A 20,892-nucleotide genomic window follows, 5' to 3' on the forward strand; every position below is an offset into this window, starting at 1 on the left:
GGGTGTGTTTTGGTTTGTTTCTGATGACACTGGTAGATGCTGAAGCCCGGGTTTGTTGGGAGCTTGGCATGTACTTTGCACAGAGTGCCTGTTACGTGTCATGCCCGTTGCTTCTCACAAAAGCCAGTGAGGCCGTCCCTCCAAAGATTAGGAGGCTGCGGTGCCATGCGGTTCATCTGTCCAAAGCCCCACAGTGCTCGTGCTTAGAAACTAGACTGTAGTGCCTTCTAGAGAGTTCCGGCTCCAGTACCTAAGCACCAGTCTCCAGCCTCAAGGAGAGAGGTTTCCAAGGGCTCAAGCCTTTCACACAGGAGACTTGGCTGGAGTCGAGCCCACACCTGCTGGGCTGTGTGCGTGTGTGTAGGGGCGGGTGGCGAGTGGGTCCTCTGCCTAACGTGCACCCCTCTAAGTGGTGACAAAAAGGGGCGCGTCCTTTGCAGAGGGCTCACCCACCTGCCCACCCATCTGCTGAGCAGGCTTAGCTCTAAAATTCCATTTCAAAGCTGTAGTTCTAATCACCAAGGTTCGGCTGTTTTCCTGGACAATTTCTACCATAAGGGCTTGTCCTGAGGCCACTGGGTTGGGTATTGGTGCCCTAGATTAGAGGTATCACTGAAGAATAAAGGCAAGTTGGTCACTGTTGCCCAAAAAAGGACTTTCCTATTTCACAAGCTCCTACAAGAGTGTTTTAATAGTTGTGCTGAGGCCCGCAAGGTAATGGACCTAATTTATCCTTGCCCTTCAGGTGCTGGTGTTTCACCGCCGTGCTCCATTATTCCTGGTGCATTCCAGTGTCGTAAATGGGAGAGAAAAATTGGGTATTTAGTGTTCTTTGATGGCGTTTATAAGTATCCCAATTAGTCATTTCCCGGGACGTTAAGAATTCTGTACATCACCTCACGCTGCCTTTCGGGGCTCTGAAAACACAAGGGCGTGGATTCTTGATGGATTCAGGCTTTCTGATTTATTTTCTCCCAAGGTGCTTAATCAAGGAATGCAAGTCATTTGCCTTCTCGAAGCTTCCTCTCCTCCCCTGGAGACTGATGGAGTTTTCTCGATCTTTTTTTCCTTCTGCTTCGAAACCCTTTCAAGAACTGGGGTCTGGGCTGAAACAATCCAGAACCTGACCCCTCAAAGTTGCTTACCGTTCCAGCCAGGGCGGCAGAGCCTTGCTGCCCCCTGGCCCAGCAGACCAGACCCCTGGTCACAGAGGGTGCGTGAAATAAAGGTCCATCTGTTGTGGTGGTTTGTTCCAGAGCTGGTGATGTTGCTGGAATGGTGGTCGGGCACGGAGTGCGTCATCCACACGGACCCCCAGGCCTACCGCAAGTACGGGAAGGAAAACGCCATCGTTGTTCTGAACCACAAGTTTGAGATCGACTTTCTCTGCGGTTGGAGCCTGGCCGAGCGCTTCGGGGTCTTAGGGGTAAGTCGGACGTGCATTTCCCATCTCACACATCTCTCTCCTTCAACCCTGTAACTTGTCTTTTCGCTCTCGGTCGTTCAGAATTTGCAGAAGCATTAACAGGACTTGTTGAAATGTTCTTAACCAACTGCTTTTCCTTCTTGCTCAGAATCAAGATGAATATCTGCTTATGGGTAAGGATCATGTTTATTCAGCAGTTATGATGCACTGGGCATTTGACATACGATTAATGTATTTAATCCTTACAGAAACATTTGGGAGTCAGGAACTGACACCTGCCCTTTTTTAAAAGCTGCGGTTAAATACCCTGCTCGGGGTCACACAGCTGTTACGCAGATTTGCATTTGAACTTGTCCAGCTTGTATTCTTAGTCTCTATGCTCTGCTCCCTCCCTGGCTGACCGCAGAATTCACCTCTGAATGTTCATCCTCATGGACGTGAGAAAGCTGAATGCCTAGGCGAGGGCGTTTGACCTGCAGAATTCAGAATAAATACAAAATCCTGTTTTTCTCCAACTAGTTTGACTTCTTGCATACCTGGAGGGCGTGAGGCCAGGGGAGCTGCCTGACCCCTTCCTAAAGCGGCCCATCCATTCCTACTACCCTTGAAAGGAACCAAGCAGCATCTTGTTGTATGAATTGTTTAGCAGTACTTTTGTCTTAATTGACCTTCAAAAAAACTCACCTGATTCATTTCTTTTATTTATTTATTTATTTATTTATTTACTTATTTATTTATTATTTGTGGCTGTGTTGAGTCTTCATTACTGCGCGTGGGCTTTCTCTAGTTGCGGCGAGCGGGGGCTACTCTTGGCTGCGGTGCGCGGGCTTCTCATTGCAGTGGCTTCTCTTGTTGCAGAGCACGGGCTCTAGGCGTGCGGGCTTCAGTAGTTGTGGCACGTGGGATCAGCAGTTGTGGCTCACGGGCTCTGGAGCACAGGCTCAACAGTTGTGGCACACGGGCTTAGTTGCTCCGTAGAATGTGGGATCTTCCCGGACCAGGGCTCAAACCCGTGTTCCCTGCATTGGCAGGCGGATTCTTAACCACTGCTCCACCAGGGAAGCCCCCATCTCTTTTTTTTAAGTAACACATGACGTTGAGATCCTTCTGGAGTCTGAGGAGTTTGCTTTTTAGAGAAGAAGAGTTATAAAGAAGGTTCCTGAGGGGGCATTTTTCATCTTAACATGTAACAACCCAAGAGGAAATGAGTTGAAATTGAAGCAAGTGAAATTTGCAGAAATCCTTGAGAGGAGGGTTATTAAATGTGAAATTGGATTTGTGGAGAAAGTGATGGGATTCTTTTAAAAAGAAAAAAGGGGGAGGGCTTTTAGTCTTTTATAAGCTTTTACCCTGTGTGGTCATTCTGGTGGCCTGTCCCCCAGGCTCTGGTTCCCTCGGAGCTGGCCTTGCCTCCATGGGCCAGGCACCAAAGGCTCTGGTTATGGTCTTTAAGGGATTCACTGACTCATTCCTCCTTGGGGCGAGTGTGACCAGTGGACAGGCCAAGGCATGCAATGCAAAGGGTCACGGCTTCCGAAGCTTCGAGTCTGTTTACTTTTCTCTCTGCCCCAGTAAAATGCGCATGTCCTCCTTCACAGTGGCCCCGAAAGGTTACCGAAGATCACGTTTGTTGGGTCTTTGAGCAGTGTCAGGGCCTGGTAAGCACTCCGTAACAGCAGCTGTTCTTGTCCATTTTTATCTGCTGGGTACGTGTGTCTTGGCAGTTACCCCGGAGGCCAACTGGGATGTTCTCTTTGGGTCTTTAAAGAAGCCCTATGTGTTAGTTATCTATGGCAGGTGACAAGCCCCAAACACAGTGGCTCCATTTGTGTGGTCTGAGATCAAAGCTCAGCTCCGCGGGGGTCCTGGCAGGGGTCCCTCCGAGGCTGGATGGTGGTCTCATCTGAAGGCTCGCCGCGCAGTGATCTGCCTCCAGGCTCACCCCTGTTTGTTGCCAGCCTGATTCTCGCACCTGGGCCTCTGCTCGGGTGTCAGCTGATCCCCACGGGGAGCAATGCAAGAGTGAGTGGGAGAAAACACCTGAAGCAGAAGCCACAGCCTCACTGTACCTGAAACTTCTGCTGTACTCCATTTGTTGGAGATGAGTTGAGGGGCCCACCCCATACTGCAGGAAGCAGGGAGGTACCAAGAGGAGAGGATCGCTGGGGCCAGCGCGGAGGCTGCCTGCCACCCCGCAGCGTGACATTCAGCCTCAGACCTCACGTTTCCATTTAGTTAACGTTATTTAGGGGATCCATCACAGCTCTGCCTGAAAATAGATTGAATTCCTGTCGCATGTCTGCGTACATCGAGGTGCAGAAGGAGGAGAATAGAATTCTGATTCCTAAGCAGCGGGCACTCACAAAGCTCCCTAGCGCCTTCTAGACACGAGGCCTCAGATGATGACGAGGGCAGTTGATGCGTCTTCATAATATTTATCCAGCAAGCGTGTTGCGTGTATTTTCTGTAGGAGACATTGCTGGGTGCTGTGGAGATACAAGGACGGGCTGAAAGGTCCAGTCGTCGCTCTCAGTGACTTTATAACATAGAGAGAGAGGCAACGAAGGGGCATATAAGCCAGTCACACAACACAGGGCTTGAACAATAATGGGAGGTGGGGAACGTGTCCACTGGGGGCACCCTGTGTGTGTCCACAGACCACTCAGCCACACAGCAGCTTCCTGGGGGTCCTTTGTTTGCTGGGGAGGGCCCAGAGGTCCCGGGTAGGAGCTGGGGCCACCGTGGTAAAGGTAGAATATGTGGGGTGAGTTTTGGTGTTTGGGGCGGCTCTGTTTACCAACCTGTGGGGAAGGACTTTGGTATTTCAACAACTGGAAAATAATGTTTCGGTGCTATTAGCACACTGACTGCTGCACCCAGCGATGGAGAAATTTCCCAGAAGGTGTTGACACAGGGCTGAGGCCTTGAAGAATGGGGGTGATTTTAGGAGGGGATGAGAGGTGTAGTAGGTAAAGGGAGAATTATGAGGCAAGGGATGGGGGTGCCTGGAGGGAGATCATGAGTGATGTGGCCACCCAGCAAGGATGGGGCCAGCTGCCGTGGTCCTGGGCTCTGCTGACCAGTTCTTCTCCATTTGCCAAGCGTACATTTCAGCCCTCCCACGGCCTCGTTCGCTGGCTGCCAGCTCAAGGTCACTGTGGGGTGATTTTGGACTTATTAATCAGAAAGAAGATGTCATAAAACCCAAGAAAATCAAGAACTGAACCCAAACCTGTCAATGTCCCGGTTTCATTTTGCCAGGATGCTTCTGGTTATGAACAGGAAATGTGGTTCTTTCTGTGCAAGATCACACATATCTAAAAACCAACATTTCTTAAAGTTTGATTATAAAAGGACCGGTTTTCTAACTACAGATTTCTGAAAGGGATGTTGAGGCAGATTTGTTTACAAAGGCTGGGCGAATGTTATTTCCTGTAAACCTCCCATGGATGATCACATTCTCCCAAATTGTAGGTTTCCTGTGTTTTATTTTCAAACGTGTAAAACTAAGCAATGAAGTGGATTCCCTGAAAGATGAATGTGTGCTCAGGTCTCCAGAACAGATATTTCTGTTTCCCTCTGAGGGTGGCAGGGGAGGGACAGATGTGGAGGCAAAACTCCCCAGTGGTTTCAAGACCCACACATGTGACTTGTACCCTGGCTCCTGCATTTACCAGCTCTGGGACCTTGGGGAGGTTATCTGACTTTTCTGAACCTCAGTTAACCTTTCCCATTTCGTGCTGTTTAAGGGTTTCATGAATATAAGTAAAATACCTCATCAATTGCCTAGCACAAAGTAGGCGTGCCGTAATTATTAGCTCCTTCGACCCTAATTCGTTTCCCTTCATTCAGTGTTTTCTCATGAAAAGTAGAATAAAGTGTGGAGGATGGAAGAGAGATGGAATGTTCTCAAAATGCGATTTGGCCAGCTGTTGTGGCACTGGATCCCGTGCGGCTGAAATCCCCCATCACTTTTATGAACTGCAAGGTATCGTGGCATTTGTTTGCCTTCATCCCGGCTTCTTCATAGGCGCTTGTCAGGCTCTCTCTTTGGCTACAGAGAGACTAGAAGCTTCTAGTTGTGGAGAAGTGTTGTTTTCCCTACCAGTGGCTACACCTGCAGCCATGGTTTTGTGAGCCCCGTTAAGCTGGATTCCGGCCTCCTCAGGTGGGTCTGTAGAAGACTTCTCCACCTCCCACTCCCACCTGGTCAGTCGGTTAACGGTTAATCCGCAGCCCTGTCGGCATTGCTTCCAGGCACCACCAGCTCGGGGAGGAAGCAGGGGGGCCACCGTTTGCCTCTGTGTGTTCACCACTTGGGCCAGGCAGGCTCTGGCACGACACAGGTAAGAACCCCGAGAGAATGGAGATGAGGTGAAAGCCCTTACAACCCCGGGAGCTGGGAGAAGCGTTGGCCACGGAAAGGAGTCTCTGGAAGTACAGATGCATCTTGAGTTCATAACCAAGTGTATTCCTGGAAGTGGTAGCGTGCACTTTATTTTTAAAAGTGTAGCCCTGAGTTAGACACGCCAAGTCTTCTTTTTTATTGTACAAGATCCTCTGGCTTGTCTTTTTTTTTTTTTTTTTAATTATTTTTATTTTATGGCTGTGTTGGGTTCTTCATTTCTGTGCGAGGGCTTTCTCTAGTTGTGGCAAGTGGGGGCCACTCTTCATCGCGGTGCGCGGGCCTCTCACTATCACGGCCTCTCTTGTTGCGGAGCACAGGCTCCAGACGCGCAGGCTCAGCAGTTGTGGCTCACGGGCCCAGTCGCTCCGCGGCACGTGGGATCTTCCCAGACCAGGGCTCGAACCCGTGTCCCTTGCATTGGCAGGCAGATTCTCAACCGCTGCGCCACCAGGGAAGCCCTGGCTTGTCTTTAACACGCCGAAGTCGGCTCACACTGACCGGCGGTAAATTCAGGCTGGCGTACGGCAGTGACGCTGCTGGTGTCCTCCCTCCTCTTCCTGCAACTTGGCAGAGGCCTGTGACGTTTGCTCTGGGAGCCGACTCTGCACCCATCGCCCCGTCCGCTGCTGCCTCTGTCACACCCGTCTGCCACCTGCCCAGGGCCCCCCGTGCCCCCGTGTTCCTGAGCTTCCGTTGACTGTTCCTCAAACACCCACTGGCTCTAGGTACTGAGCACAAGGAAGCAACTCCATGATCTTCTGCCCCCTCCCTGGAAGGCTCTGTCTCCCTGTCTGCCCCGGCCCAGGCCCACCCAGGACGGATCGGGCTGGCCATTCGGATCAGAGGCCAGGCAGCACCGCGAGACCCGTGCCCAGGGAGCGGGGCAGAGCATCCTGCCGGGAATTCCTCTGGAGCCCTGATCCCGCAGACCACAGTCAGCTGTGACTTACTCTGAACCTAAGAACTGCCTAGTTTGCCCCCAGATGCCCTTCTTTTTCACTCCACGTCTGCACTCTGGTCAAACCAAGAGCAGTTTGGGGCTTGGAGGCCTGTAAGCTGGGGTCAGGGGGAGACGTTATCAAGATCCAAAGAGCTGCAAGCATTTTGCTGGACTTTGACATGTTTATTTATTTATTTCCAGCAGATGAATTCTCAGGCTGCTTTTGCTCCATGTTTGTTTTATGCCTTTCCCCTGTGGCTGTGACTAATTGTGGGACAGTGTTCATTTTGCTTTGGGACTCTCTTGAGATTTTTCTGGTAGTGTAAGGTCCCCAGCATTTTCCTCCTTAGCCTCAGAGAAGGGAGAAAGCAAGACAAAGAAATGCAGTGTAAGTGAGTTAGGTCACATGTGGTACCCTAGTTGGCACAGATTGAGTCTCTCACCTTTCCTCTCTCACACACACACACACACACACACACACACACCCCTCCGGTTTATTATTTTGAGCTCCAGTCTTTTCTCTGTGTTTTACTATGGCCAGGGACTTACATCTCAGAGACATATTCTATTCTCATCTTTTCCTGCACCCGTTTCTTTTGCTGGGGAGCATGTCTGTCCAACAACTTATTTGCAGAATTTAGTGGCAGAAATAACACTGAAATTGCTAGATTTCTTTTTCTTTTTCTAAATTGATTAATTAATTAATTTATTTATTTTTGGCTGCGTTGGGTCTTCGTTGCTGCGTGTGGGCTTCTCCCTAGTTGCGGCGAGCGGGGGCTACTCTTCGTTGCAGTGTGCAGGCTTCTCATTGCAGTGGCCTCTTGTTGGGGAGCGTGGGCTCTAGGTGCATGGGCTTCAGTAGTTGTGGCACGTGGGCTCAGTAGTTGTGGCTCGTGGGCTCTAGAGTGCAGGCTCAGTAGTTGTGGTGCACGGGCTTAGTTGCTCCGCAGCATGTGGGATCTTCCCTGATCAGGGCTCAAACCCATGTCCCTTGCATTGGCAGGCAGATTCTTAACCTCTGCACCACCAGGGAAGCCCCTCTGCTCATTTTTTAACCACAGAGGCTGTAGAGCTGAGAGAAGTGAGGCGAGAGCCACATAATCTCAGGTTGGAATGCACCAGATCTTACTGCATCCTTAGAACAGGTTTTTGTAGCACCTTGTGGTCTCTGCCCAGGGGTCGACCAGTTGGCTGGAGGTGCTGAATTTCGGACTCATGGGGGTGGCTGCTTCCCTGAGCAACTGGGTGGTCCTCAAAATGGTTATGGGCTGCTTAACTAGATTCATTGGGCAGCTGTGGTAAGACAGTTCTCACCTCTCTCTGTCTCACACACACACACAGGCTAGAAAGTTTCATAAACTTTTCACCATAGGATGTGATAGGATGACGGTGACTGCCTACAGCATCTAGAAAGTGGCCAGGGGTACATTTCAGCCCCTGTAGTTGTGGATTGCTCTGTGCTGCCTGGGAACATTTTTTGTTTTTTAGATATGCTTGTGCCTAGATGGCTCTATTGATAAATCTAACTCATCAGTAAATCCTCTCAGATCTACCTTCAAAATTAATCTAGAATCAATGAAACTGGTATATTTTCTTGTACGTTCTCTCTTAAAGGCACTACCATCCACACACAGAGACCTTTGCTTGACCTGGGGGAGTCATGGCATTGTTGGCATATTAAGTTTCCTGGAGGACTGTATGCATATTTGAATAGTACGTTTCTAGTTTTTGGTCATAAATGAGTTAACTCCTGTAAATCTCCTAGCCCAGTGCCTATCAGGGAGTGCTTTACTACGTGTAACTATTGTTATTACTACATTGTAAAGCTGGCTTAGGAAATGGGTTGAATTAAAAGGGACATTCAGCTGCTGTGGCTACTTTGTGGTAATAATAATAGCTACACATTATTGAACACCTGTGTGTCCTGTTCTCAGCTAGGAGCTTTGGTTTATGTTTCCATGTGTTCCTAGATCTTTACAGCAACACTTTCAGCTAAGTATTACTTTGCTGATAATAATACAGACAGGAAAGTTGAGGCTCACCATGTAAACATAATCAACATCAAGGCCTAGGCCTAATCATAACATCCAGAATTTTAAGGTTGAAAGATGGAATAATTCAACATAAAAACAGAAATGGCTCCTCTGTTCCTTTTCCTCATTAAAAACAAATAGGCTGTTTTTGACTCAGAGCCTCATGTTCCAGAAGCAAATGGTTGAAAATGTGCTGATGTCAACCACTTCTTAAAAAGGGCATTGTTAGAGGGACGCTAGCAAAATAGTTTTCTGAAAAGTTCAGAGTTAAAGTGTGGGTGCCCTAGCCTGTTTGTTATTGAAATCTTACCTGTTCTCAAAGTTCCACTTAAGATACCCCATTCAGGTAAAAAAAAAAAACCAGGAAAATCTAACAAAATTAAAAAATCACTTCTAATCTCACCATCCAGCTATAGCTACTGTAATTTTTCTCTGTTTTACCATTTTCCATATAATCATAGTCATACTATAAACTCAGCTTTGACTACAGATTAAAAAAACAAATTTAGCCTTAATATAAAGCATTTCCCCAGCCATTAAATATTCATAGAAAACAAATTTTAGTGGCTGTAAATCAAGGGGTTGACAAAGTTTGTGTGTAATTGTCCAAATAGTGAATATTTTAGGCTTCATGGACCATATAGCCTCTGTCACGACTTTTCAACTTGACTGTTGGAGCACGGACGCCGCCATGCTACTAGCAGCCTACTAGCAGCAGGCAACGTGCATGTAAAAGAGAGCGGCTGTGTCCCTGTAAAACTTTATTTATAAAAACAGGTGGCAGAGCAGATTTGGCCTACCAGCTACGTTTGTATGATATCGTATATGACATAATTCATAGAACTCTTTTTTTAATTTAATTTTTAAAAATTGACGTATAGTTAATTTACAATGTGGTAATTCATAGAGCTCTTCCACTGTGGGACATTTAGATGGTTTTCAGTGCTGTAACACAGCATGACAGGAATGACATACAGACTGTTGCGGTCACGTCTTCTGGTTTACATGTACATCCCACATCAGTGTCAGAGTCGCCATTTCCTTTTAGCAGCAGGTCATCAGGGGCCAACCACTAAGACCCACTTGGGTCTCGTGGGATGCATCCATTAATAGGAAATACCCCTGAGAGTACTTTTCCCCAGCAGACAGCTGTGATTGACTGCTTTGGACCGTTCACCTTCCAGACCCAACAGCTGCTACTTTGGAGTATATGATCCTTCTCTTGGCTATACAATTGATCACCATTCATAGCTCCTTCAAATTGCCACAAATTATTTTTGGAAAGAGTTCAGGAGTAGGTAATTTTTTAAATAATCCTAACCTGCCGAGAAAGTAAGTTTAGTTCTTTGGTGAAGATTTTTTGTTTTGTTTTCATCCTCAAGGCTGTGATCAGGGAGGTGACTGAAGGGCAGGGAGTAGGGACCATGAAAACATCCCTGCTGACAGGAGGGGACGGCTGAGGAGAGGGCCAGGAGGCCTCCCACAGCCTGAAACCCACCCGTGGACTCAGCGGATGGCCTTTAGATGGCTCCTGTGGGGGAGTGGTGATGCGTAGAAAGTGTACCTGTGCCTGGCACACGTGGGCCCTCACCCCTCACTTGGCGAGTACTCTGATCTTTGGGGACTTGCCTCTGGGCCCTCTGGGGCAGGTCCTCAGATTTTATGGCTTTGGTTCTTTTCTTTCTTTTTTGTTTTGTTTTTTGTTTGGGGTTTTTTGTTTGTTTGTTGGGTTTTTTGGGCCATGCTGCACGGCATGTGGGATCTTGGTTCCCTGACCGGGGATCGAACCCGTGTCCCCTGCAGTGGAGGCTCGGTGTCCTAACTAATGGACCAGCAGGGAATTCCCCGGGCTTGGTTCTTTTTGAGGGAATTTGCATGTTGGAAATTTGTGTGTGGGAAAAACAAAACCAAAACCCGCCAAAACGTGGAGAGGCTACTCCTGAAAGGTATCTGTGCTTTTCCTTCTCCCAGTGGGGAAGATGCTTGTGGTTTTTTTAAGGTCAAGGGGACAAGTGGCTGTTTACACCTTTCTCTGGCCTGTGTGGGGGGGTTGGGGGATATGGCCTGTTGCCCCTCTGCTGAGCTTTGTAGTTTTGTGGGAGTGACAGGGAAAAGAGACAGGGCAATGCTGAAGTATGGCTCTTGCTTCCCGGCCTCGTGGGTTCAGGGGCGTGACCAGACAGTTGTCACCAGGAGCACAGCTGAGGCCGCCACTCGTCTACATCACCGCCTCCATCATCTGTGCCACTGATGGATGACGGCTATTTCTAGGAGCATCTTGGCCAATTCCAAAATTAGGGGCGAAACATATAGAACCCAATCCACTAGATCAGAAGCTGTTCTTGTGTCTCCCCTGCTCCCTCCACCCCACTGGACCCCTGCTTGTCCCCCGCCCGTCAGGGGCCTGCAGCACCTGCAGCCTTGGGGCTGCGCCAGCCAGCAGACGGGTGGAGCTCCCCCAGCATCTCTGCTGATTCCGGTTCACCCCTCGGCTCCACCGTTTCCTAGCTGTTGAACCCAGAGAACCCGCCGGGCCACGTTTCCTGGTCTGTAAGGAGGGTAGGGTCCGCCCACCCGCAGAGCCAGCAGGGTTGCTGCGGCCCGGATGAGGTCTGCGTGGTGGGCTTTGCGAGCACTCCGGGGTGGGCCCCTACCTGTGTGAGCTGGCGGAGGACGATGCAGCACCCCATGGCCCTCAGAGGTTCCCGACTGCTCCCGCTGCCTGCGCTTCCCTCGGAGAGCCAGGCCCCCTTGCTGCCTGCCCCGTGGGGCAGGGTTCGCACGACCTTGACCTCCAACTGACCGGTGTCGGAGGCTCCCTGCCTCCACATGCTCGGGAACCGTCCCCGTGCCTGGAGTGCGCGTTCACTCCTCCTAGAGAGACCTCCGGCGGCCGTCGGGGAGGACCCCACGCCCCCTTTCACGGACGCCCCGGGCCCCCTCTGTTTCAGGGCTCCAAGGTCCTGGCCAAGAAGGAGCTGGCCTACGTCCCCATAATCGGCTGGATGTGGTACTTCACGGAGATGGTCTTCTGCACGCGCAAGTGGGAGCAGGACCGCAAGACCGTCTCTGAGAGCCTGCTGCACCTGCGGGACTACCCGGAGAAGTACTTCGTACGTGCGCCCGGCCCGCGGGGCGCCCCGCCACACTCACACTCGGGGGGCCCCGGCGCATATGAACTCGGGGTGCCCCGGTCACACACTCAGGGTGCCCCGGTCACACACTCACACTCGTGGTGCCCCGGTCACACTCACACGCTCGCTCACCCCTCTGCTTCCTGAGCCTCCTCAAATGTAGACCCTCTCTCCGAAGCTCACAGACCCTGAACACCGTAGACCGGGGGCTGGAGGTCCTGCCTGCGGGGAGGGCAGGCACAGCTGCCAGGCCATCCCTGCTCGGGCCACTTCCTGACGCTCCCGTGGGACCGCGTGCGGCGTTTGACGGGGGATGGTGCGCGGGACCCCGGGACCTCGTGTGACCCCTGGGCTGTGTGTGTGACCTCGGAGCTGTCTGAGTGACCTCGGGGCTGTGTGTGTGACCTCGGGGCTGTGTGTGTGACCTCGGAGCTGTCTGAGTGACCTCAGGACTGTGTGTGTGACCTCGGAGCTGTCTGAGTGACCATGCGGCGTGTAAGTGGCCTCGGGGACGTGTGTGACGGCCACCTTGTCCCTTCCAGTTCCTGATTCACTGCGAGGGCACGCGGTTCACGGAGAAGAAGCACCAGATAAGCATGCAGGTGGCCCAGGCCAAGGGGCTGCCCAGCCTCAAGCACCACCTGCTGCCTCGCACCAAGGGCTTCGCCATCACCGTGAGGAGTTTGAGAAATGTAGGTAAGGACGACCCTACGGGGCCCCATGCAGTGAGGGAAGGGGACCCTGGCACCCACAGGAGTAGCTTCCTTCGCATGCCTCCCCCCCACACCCCCGACGGAGGAGAGCCAGGGACGGAGGCTGGGACATCACCCCTGCTTAGCCTGGGTCCCGGCACCCAGCGGTGGAGGAGCGGCCACTGCCTGCACAAGGGCGCACACGCACCACGCCCACACGTGTACGCACACGCACGCTAGGCCAACACTGCCCTCTGCTGCTCGGCGCCGGTACTGCAGGCGGCGGGCGGTGCTGCGTGCCTGGGGCCCACGCCCGGTCAGCCCAGGTTTTTGTTGCGGTTTTGCTTTATTTGGCATTTCTTGCCCGTCTTTGGCACCAGCTGCCTCCAGACGATGATCTCTGTGACCTTGCCGTCTGTCCGGCTGGCCTTGAGTCCGGAGCCCTAAATTACTCTAGGTAAGGACAAGAAGCAAGTAGCAACAAGACCAGCTTGCTCCAGTCTCTGTCTCCTGTTGAATTCTTGTCCCTTTAGTTTGGAAACACGTGCTTTACCCTTTCCTGCCCTGCGGGTGCCGGAAGCCCCACTGCCCTGTCCCTGTCTCCCAGGAGGCGAGAGGGCGGAGCTGGGGGACCTCCCCGCGTCCCCGGCGCCGGCTCTGCGCCCACCGAGGCCGAGCATTCTGCGGGGAGAGCCGGCGGGGGCCCAACGCGGTCTCCGCGCCCCCGGCCCCCGGTCCTCTCTGCCCTGTGAGGCCGAGGCCCCCAGCTCCTCCCCGGCCTGCACCGGGGATTGGGGTCGGTGGACGTGGGTGTGGACCGTGTGGCGTTTCCGGTGCCGTCCGCACGCCTGGGGGCGGCGGCTCCACCAGGAGCTTTGTGATCGCGCAGACCGGCCACCCGGCTCCTGTAGATGGAGCGAAGGCAGCACTGAGTCTGACTTTAACACGTGGGGACCCTGCAGGTCCCTGACTGCTCCAGGCGGCTCTGGGTCCCTGCCGCAGAGTCTTCCCCCTGCCTGAGCTTTGCCTACAGGCCGAAGGGGCGAAGGCTGCCCAGCTCTGCACGCTGCCCCACCCCCGCGAATAGTGACGATGGTGATGGTGATGATGATGATGGTGATGATGATGGCCGGGCAATTCTAACACGCCAGGCAGCACAAGCACCTCACACATAGCGCGGCCGCAGCACGTGCCCGCCAGATGCAGTGAAGGAAACAGTGTTTTTACTTCCAATTTACAGATGAGGAAGTTGGGCCTGAAGGGTGAGGAACTTATCCCAAGTGACTCTACTATTACACAGCAGGCTGGGGTCACACCCAGGCTACCTGGCTGGCGGGGCTGGCAGGGGCGTACCCGTCCTTCTGCTGGGCTTTGCAGGCAGATGGATCTAGTGCCAGGCCCAGTTCTATCACTTCAAGACCTTGGGGCTTCTTCTCTGGAAAAGGAGGGAACTGTGCAAATTCAGGCTGTTCTCTGGGGAAGCCCCATCCTTGATTAATCGAAGTAACACCACCTCTGCTGGAAGCATCAGGCTCCTGTGTAAGGGCAGGCTGAAGAAAGGAGATGTGAAACCCATTGACGGACATGAGCTCTCACACCCTGGGGCTCTACAGCCGGACCCCATGCAGCCTGAGGCCTTTCACTCTACGTAATTCTATGCTTAAAATGGCTGGACGATGTACTAAACTATTCTCCACCAGCCTTACTCTTCCTAGGGAGGGGGACACCTCTCTCCGCTGGGGAGGACCAGGGGAGTGGTCTCGGTCGCTTGGGTGGAGGGGTGGGAAGCTACCTGCCGGCACTCCTGCAGGTCAGCGGGAGGGACCCTCTCCCTTTGGCTGAGACGTGCTCTAGCTGCCAGAGCACCCGCTGTGGACCCCACGTGGTGGGCAGGCGGCAGGTAGAAGCAAATGGACAGTGGTTTTGAACCTTGGTTCTTCACGTTCCCAGCCAGACAAGTGACTTTCTACCCGCCCATCACCCCACTCACTCGATTGGTAGTAATTGCAGGTATGCAGAGCTCTCAGTGAAGTCTGCTGAGCACAAACGATGCGCTGGGGCCTTTGGGAAGGGCTGACACTCAGCAACCCGGGGGAATGAGGCTCAGGGAGGCTGAGTGGGCTGTTCAAGAGAAGATCCCGCCTCTGGGAAAAGGTGGCCCTGGGGTTCGCACCCAGACTGACCGCAAAACTCCTGTTCTTTCCACTGGCCAGTCCTGCCTTACTGACTCTGCAGGAAGGGCCATCTGTTTCCACTGTGTATTTCTACCCTGCTCTTCCCTCCCTGTTCCTTCACACATCCTGTCCTCCTGCCATCTTGCCATCCTGCCATCCAAGAAGCATTCATGGAGCCTGGGCCAGGCCCTGGGGCTGCAGCAGCGAATGTTGACATAACTTTCAATATGCTGACAGGTTAACTCACCAGCTGGTAGACCGGTTAAAAATCACACATTCTTGTTTGTTTCTCAGCTACGTGTCAACTGACTAAACCATGTTTCAGTCCCTTAGGAAGTTTCCAGTATCTTATTCTAGTTTTATAGCTATCTTATTTTTCTAGGGGAAAAATGCACATAGAATGGTTATGCTGCCGTAACTCAGAAACCTCCTTAGATAGTATTCTTTGGATTGATGTACCTTGCTATTGATATTTGTTTAAATATTGATATCTGTTGTAGTACATCATCTAGATGGGCCATTGCAGTATTGCTTTACATTGATCTGACCTCAGTAGTAACTGTTTTCTGTTACTAAACTGTGTGCTTTTCTGATGACAGAATGTGGTATGTACTCAACGTAGAACATTTGGAGAATATAGAAAAGCATGAAGAAGAAATTAGTAGTCCCTTCATTCCAAGATAATCAGCTAGCAACTCAATTATTGTTTTTCCAATATGTATATCTACAAAATGAAATTGGGTTCACACGCTATATACTGCTTTGTATTTGTTTTATTTTTTTTATAGTTTCAGCTGTATATGACTGTACACTCAATTTCAGAAATAATGAAAATCCAACACTGCTGGGAGTCCTAAATGGAAAGAAATACCACGCAGATTTATACGTTAGGTAAGCTGGCTTCGTTTCCTTTCCAGAAAATAGGGCGCCCATCCCAAAATAGATAAATCACAAATGACCCGCAGACCTTCTTCCAGGGGAATGTATAAATGTATTAATAATGTCTTGTCTGCAGTCTGTACTAAATGGAATGTGTTCACAGTCTTGTGTATATTAATAGAGACTCGTGCACTGATGTAAATAATTAGGTGAAGCCTCTTGTCTTCCCAGACACTTCGTGGCTCTCTCTCACCAACTCATTCTCATCAAAGAGCTCAGGTCCGACAAATGAAAGACAGTATTTTACAGCCATTTTTGAGACTGAGTGTGAGAGTTTTATTTTACTGACCCCCTTTCTTGGAGGATGTGTCTACTCCATAGAAACAGACACAGATAAGAGCATCTGTAATTTACAAAGAGGCCTCGAAGCAAATGGAGAACATTTCAGCAGCATCTCACGTATGTGTTATATTCCAAGCTAGGGAGCACAGAGAGGCAGGTGTCCTCCTTGACAGGTCTCTGTCTGAGTCATTGAATCAGGCTCTGAGCCATTCCCTCGTGGGCCGTGACTGCATTTGGGCCTGTATTTCCCCCCATATTGATGTGGATTTCCCCTCTTTTCAATCAACTGAATTACCCTCTCACTTCCACATTACCTAGGCTACTACCTAAATAGAAGCCGAAGGATGGCAAGCATTGTTAGTTTGAACCTGTGTTCGGGGCACCCGGCATGGGCCTCCTCCTTGCTAGCTGCTCTCTGCTTGGCAGGCGGATCCCTTTAGGAGAAGTCCCAGAAGACGAGGACAGGTGCGCGGCCTGGCTGCACAAGCTCTACCAGGAGAAGGTCGGTGCTGCGGGGTGGGCTCTGCACCAGCTAGGGGTCCTTTTCAAGCGGCAGCTGTGGTGCTTTGGGACCTCCGGGAGTTGATGGTGGAGCGTGAGCCTTTGCCACTGGGCGAGACCTCACGCCCTGGATGTTAATGACCCCAGAGCCGACACGCTACTTGGCGACAGGGGGAAAAAACGTCACAAAATGTTTTTAAAGGGGCCTTCACAGAAAGAATGGAAGACTATTTCATGGGTGTAGTGGACAAAAGAGGAAGTTATGGCCCCAAGAGCCCTTTGTCCATTTTCCCGCCGCTGGTCTGAAGGCAAAATATTCTTGCGGGGTGTGGGTGCTCTCTTTGGCAATGATGGCTCTGGTTCCACAGTGTGGTTGCCTGTCTGGTCTCTAAAACATCACCAGCGTAAGCAGGACGGAGGCCCACAGGGGTGCACCTGGGCCGCGTTTGACTCCTTCAGGAATCGGAATTAGGTTTTCAAGCTGGTGGTGGGATTTCCGCTTACACTGAGGGAAAAGTGTAACACTTACACTCCTTGGAAGAGTGGTGGGCTTGGCCCCAAGGCACGGTCCTCTTCAAACAACACACTCCCAGGCCTGAGCCCTGGCTGATGCCTGGAAGGGCTGTTCCCAGAAGGCTCCCCCTGCCTGGATTTGTTGACACAAAGAGGCGCCAGCCCTTTCTCTCTGTCCCCCGTCTTTTTTTTTTTTTTTAATCTTATTATTTATTTATTTATATTTTGGCTGCATTGGGTCTTCGTTGCTGTGCGCGGGCTTTCTCTAGTTGCGGCGAGCGGGGGCTACTCTTCATTGCGGTGCGTGGGCTTCTCATTGCGGTGGCTTCTCTTGTTGCGGAGCACGGGCTCTAGGGGCGCGGGCTTCAGTAGTTGCGGCACGTGGGCTTAGTAGTTGTCGCTCGCGGGCTCTAGAGCGCAGACTCAGTAGTTGTGGCACACGGGCTTAGTTGCTCTGTGGCGTGTGGGATCTTCCGGGACCAGGGCTCGAACCCGTGTCCCCTGAATTGGCAGGTGGCTTCTTAAGCACTGTGCCACCAGGGAAGTCCCTGTCCCCCCTTTCTTTTTCCTCTCCTTTTCTTCCCTTTCTACCCAGGGTCATAAGAGAAATTTTATTGTGCTGAGCTGAACGCTGGGAAAGCCCGGTCGATCTAGCTGCATGTGGGTCGCCCGGCCTCCGTGCCCTCCTGCCCAGTGCATTGGTGGCAGCGGCACACAGTGTGGAACTTGTCCTCTGTCAACAGGTTCTCCTCCTGTAGACTTTTGGGGTGATGTTTCTTTCTAGGAAATACAGTTCCTAGTTCCAATGTATAACATGCCACAGGATGATAACACGTGGAGACCAAAAAATGGAGGCATCATTAACAAAGTCCCCTCCCTGCCAGGCAGACTTTATTACAAAAGAAATAACACAGCCCAGAGAGGCCATACACATTCTGCTGCTGGAGCTGACGTCTGGCCCTGAGCCAGGCGCCTGTGTCCCACCCGGCAAAGTCACAAAGTCACAGGGATGGAGCCCGCGAGGCTGCCAAGAGTCACAGTGGCCACCACGTCACTGGGGAGCAGTGGGGGGGTCTTGGGTGGGGTTTAGTTTTCTAATCAAACCAGAGAAAAAGAAAACTCTGGAGGGAATACAAAGTTCAGAATCCTGCTGACTCCTAGAAAAGGGAGTACTTTTTCCTCTTGTTAGAGGTTACAGATAAAAAATCTTGGCTTAGCAAATCTCTCACTGGAAACGAGACAGAAAAAGCATCCTCAGTTCCCCATTGTAACATTACCATAGAAAAGCACTATCAAGGCTATTTATTAAGGAAAAGAATTCAAGGAAACTTGCCCATTTTTTAAATGGGTGAATTTTATGGTATGTAAATGACACCCCAATGAAGCTGGTGTTTTTTTTTAAGGCACAAAAGTATCGCCTCCTGTTTTAGTCCAATCAGGCTTCTGTAACAAAGTGCCACCCACAGGCATAGTGGCTTATAAACCACAGAAACTTACTTCTGACATTTCTGGAGGCTGGATGATCAGGAATCAGAGACGAGGGTGCCAGCATGGTCAGTCAGATTCTGGTCCCAGCCTGCCATGTTGCTCTGTCCTCATGGTGGGAGGGCTGAGAGAGCTCTCTGGGGTCCCTTTTATAAGGGCACTAATCCCATTCGTGGGGGCTCCACCATCATGACCTAATTACCCCCCCAAAGGCACCTCCTCCTAATACCACCATCTTTGGGGGTTAAGATTTCAGTGTAGGAATTCAGGGAGGCAGGTGCAAATATCCAGTCCACCGCACCCCAGTTACCTAGTTATCAGGCCTGGGATGAGAAAAATCACCTGAGTTCTGGCCAGGAGGCTGAATGGGAGGCCTTGGCAGGTTAGGTGCCATCTCTCTGGGCATCCACACGTCCCTGTCACTTCCTGGGAAGTCCTCCCTTTGGCCGACTGGCTGTGTCTCCCTCACCTCTTGAGGCTGGGAGCACCCCGCACATGGTACCTTGTCCTACAATTGCTTGATCGTGTGATTTCCCTGAGACCCGCCAGGCTGGAGGGGCAGCCGGGAAGGGGCCGCAGGGCAGAGCCCCTGAAGTGCCCAGGAAGGGCCAGGGGCTCTCCTTCCAAAGCGGCCGTTTGAGGACTCATTTTAATCATGACCTTGAGTGGTCAGAAAATCGTATCATTTAGTACATCCTGCTTGGGAAAGAAGACAAGTAAGACAAGTACTTTAGACATCTCTAGGTCAAGTTGTTAAAGGGAAAATTAATCACTTAAGGTATAAAGTTTGGGTGTGTGGACGCTTGTTTTCCGGAAAACTCAGCTCCCTGGAGAACTGGGCCACGACGGGGTGAGCCAGCCAAGCAGGGCCGCAGATGCTCTTTGCTCGGCGAGCGCACTGTCGGCCCTGGGAGGATGTTAGTGTATTTGAGTCGAGCTGGGAGACGCCCCCCCCTTGGCCGTTTACCGGGTTCAGGAGGTTCCGGCCCAGCGGGCCGCCCGACCTCATCGCGGGGAGGGCCGAGGCGCCGGGGAAGGGGTGGGGGGCCCGGGGGCGGGAGGTCAGGCGGCCCTCTGCCCGCAGGACGCCCTCCAGGAGGAGTACTCCCGCACGGGCACCTTCCCCGGGACGCCCATGGTGCCCCCGCGGCGGCCCTGGACGCTCATCAACTGGCTGTTCTGGGCCTCGCTGCTGCTCTACCCGTTCTTCCGCTTCCTCGTCAACATGGTCAGCAGCGGCTCCTCCCTGACGCTGGCCAGCTTCGTCCTCGTCTTCTTCGTGGGTGAGTTCGGGGCCAGCGGGGCGCATCTGCGGGAGGGCCAGGGAGGAGGAGGGCACCGCGCTGCCTGTGAGGACAAGGCCCGGCTGCAGATCCCGCAGGTCGACAGGCAGAAGCTCGAGCCGGGCCCAGAAACCCCAGCCTGGAGGGCTTCCGCCCGGGCGCCCCCTCCCCGTGCGCATGCGCCCGTTGCGCCTGCAAGCCCCGCCAGGGACCAGGGACCAGGGACCAGGGACCAGGGGCGAGCTCCGTCCTCCCCGGGCTCTGCTCATCAGCAAGAAAACTATTTCCTGGGTCCTAGCAGGAACTGACAAAGGCTCTTTGCTATTCAAAGTGGGTGCAGGCCTTTTTGGGGAAGTAAGTGTGGGTGCGTCTCCTCGGTTGCCACCTGCACTGAGTGGAGATGTTGGGTAGCTCAGTCTTTTCACTCGTCCCTAGGGGCTTTATTTGACCCGTATGTGGTTTCAAACGACTGACGTTCCTCCACAGCCTCAAGCTTCCCTGGGCACTGCCACTTGTTCTTGAAGTGGGGCAGCCAGTTAGCACTGTACACGGCCAGTGTGCAGCTTGGCTGGCCGGGTGTCCGGGGGAGCTGTGGTGGCCAGGCCCCCAGTGGGATGGGGATGGAGGTTGGACCCAGCCTTTCTGCCTGCACTAGCAGGAAGGCGAAGGCGCAGACCACGCCCTCTGCAGGAAGCTGGGGCTCCTTGCAGATGACGGCTGGGGAGGGCTGCCCGGGTGTGGGGTGAGCAGAGGCCCAGCACTCTCCCTGGGAGACACGGGGCGTCTCCAGCTTTGGAGGAACTGACTGCTGTCTCCCCAAGACCTCATCACCCGTGAGCCCGAGCCTTGCTACGCTTTGCCCGGAATTACTCTGTGTCTTGGTCCTCTCACGAAGCCTTTCTGCACTGGAGTCCGAGGTTCACTCTCCACAATGTCATCAACTCCACTGCACAGAAGTTCTAATGCTGGGGCAGGGGCTCATGTCCCAGCCTGTTTGGAGTTGGCCCCAGGCTGAAGGCAGCCCACTGTAGCTGACCCATGGGCTCCACGAGCCTCATACGCAGGGCGGACTCTCCATCCCA

The 20,892-nt window shown here is 52.4% G+C and overlaps 1 protein-coding gene and 1 long non-coding RNA gene across 5 annotated transcripts in view; one reads left to right on the plus strand and one right to left on the minus strand.

Moving 5' to 3' along the window:
* AGPAT4 (1-acylglycerol-3-phosphate O-acyltransferase 4) overlaps window positions 1–20,892 on the plus strand; it is a gene marked incomplete at its 5' end in the record, with an annotated part of 83,545 nt that overhangs the window by 52,158 nt on the left and 10,495 nt on the right. For 3 of the 4 annotated variants that reach the window (XR_014248125.1, XM_082404631.1, XM_082404632.1), the window contains 6 exons: window positions 1,257–1,426; window positions 11,759–11,920; window positions 12,484–12,637; window positions 15,596–15,698; window positions 16,455–16,530; window positions 19,612–19,810. Coding sequence is in view for 3 of the 4 variants with exons in the window: in XM_082404631.1 (XP_082260757.1) it covers window positions 1,257–1,426; window positions 11,759–11,920; window positions 12,484–12,637; window positions 15,596–15,698; window positions 16,455–16,530; window positions 19,612–19,810 (864 nt within the window). The remainder of the gene's footprint in view (window positions 1–1,256; window positions 1,427–11,758; window positions 11,921–12,483; window positions 12,638–15,595; window positions 15,699–16,454; window positions 16,531–19,611; window positions 19,811–20,892) is intronic. The other variant, XM_082404633.1, reaches the window with a different exon arrangement.
* On the minus strand, window positions 17,917–18,624 carry LOC309634533. The gene is made up of 2 exons (XR_014248188.1): window positions 18,540–18,624; window positions 17,917–18,270 (listed from the first exon to the last, which is right to left on the minus strand). It is a non-coding gene; the product is annotated as an uncharacterized lncRNA (long non-coding RNA).

Source organism: Balaenoptera borealis, assembly GCF_965194805.1.
Source record: "Balaenoptera borealis genome assembly, chromosome: 9".
NCBI classification, from domain to species: Eukaryota; Metazoa; Chordata; class Mammalia; order Artiodactyla; family Balaenopteridae; genus Balaenoptera; species Balaenoptera borealis.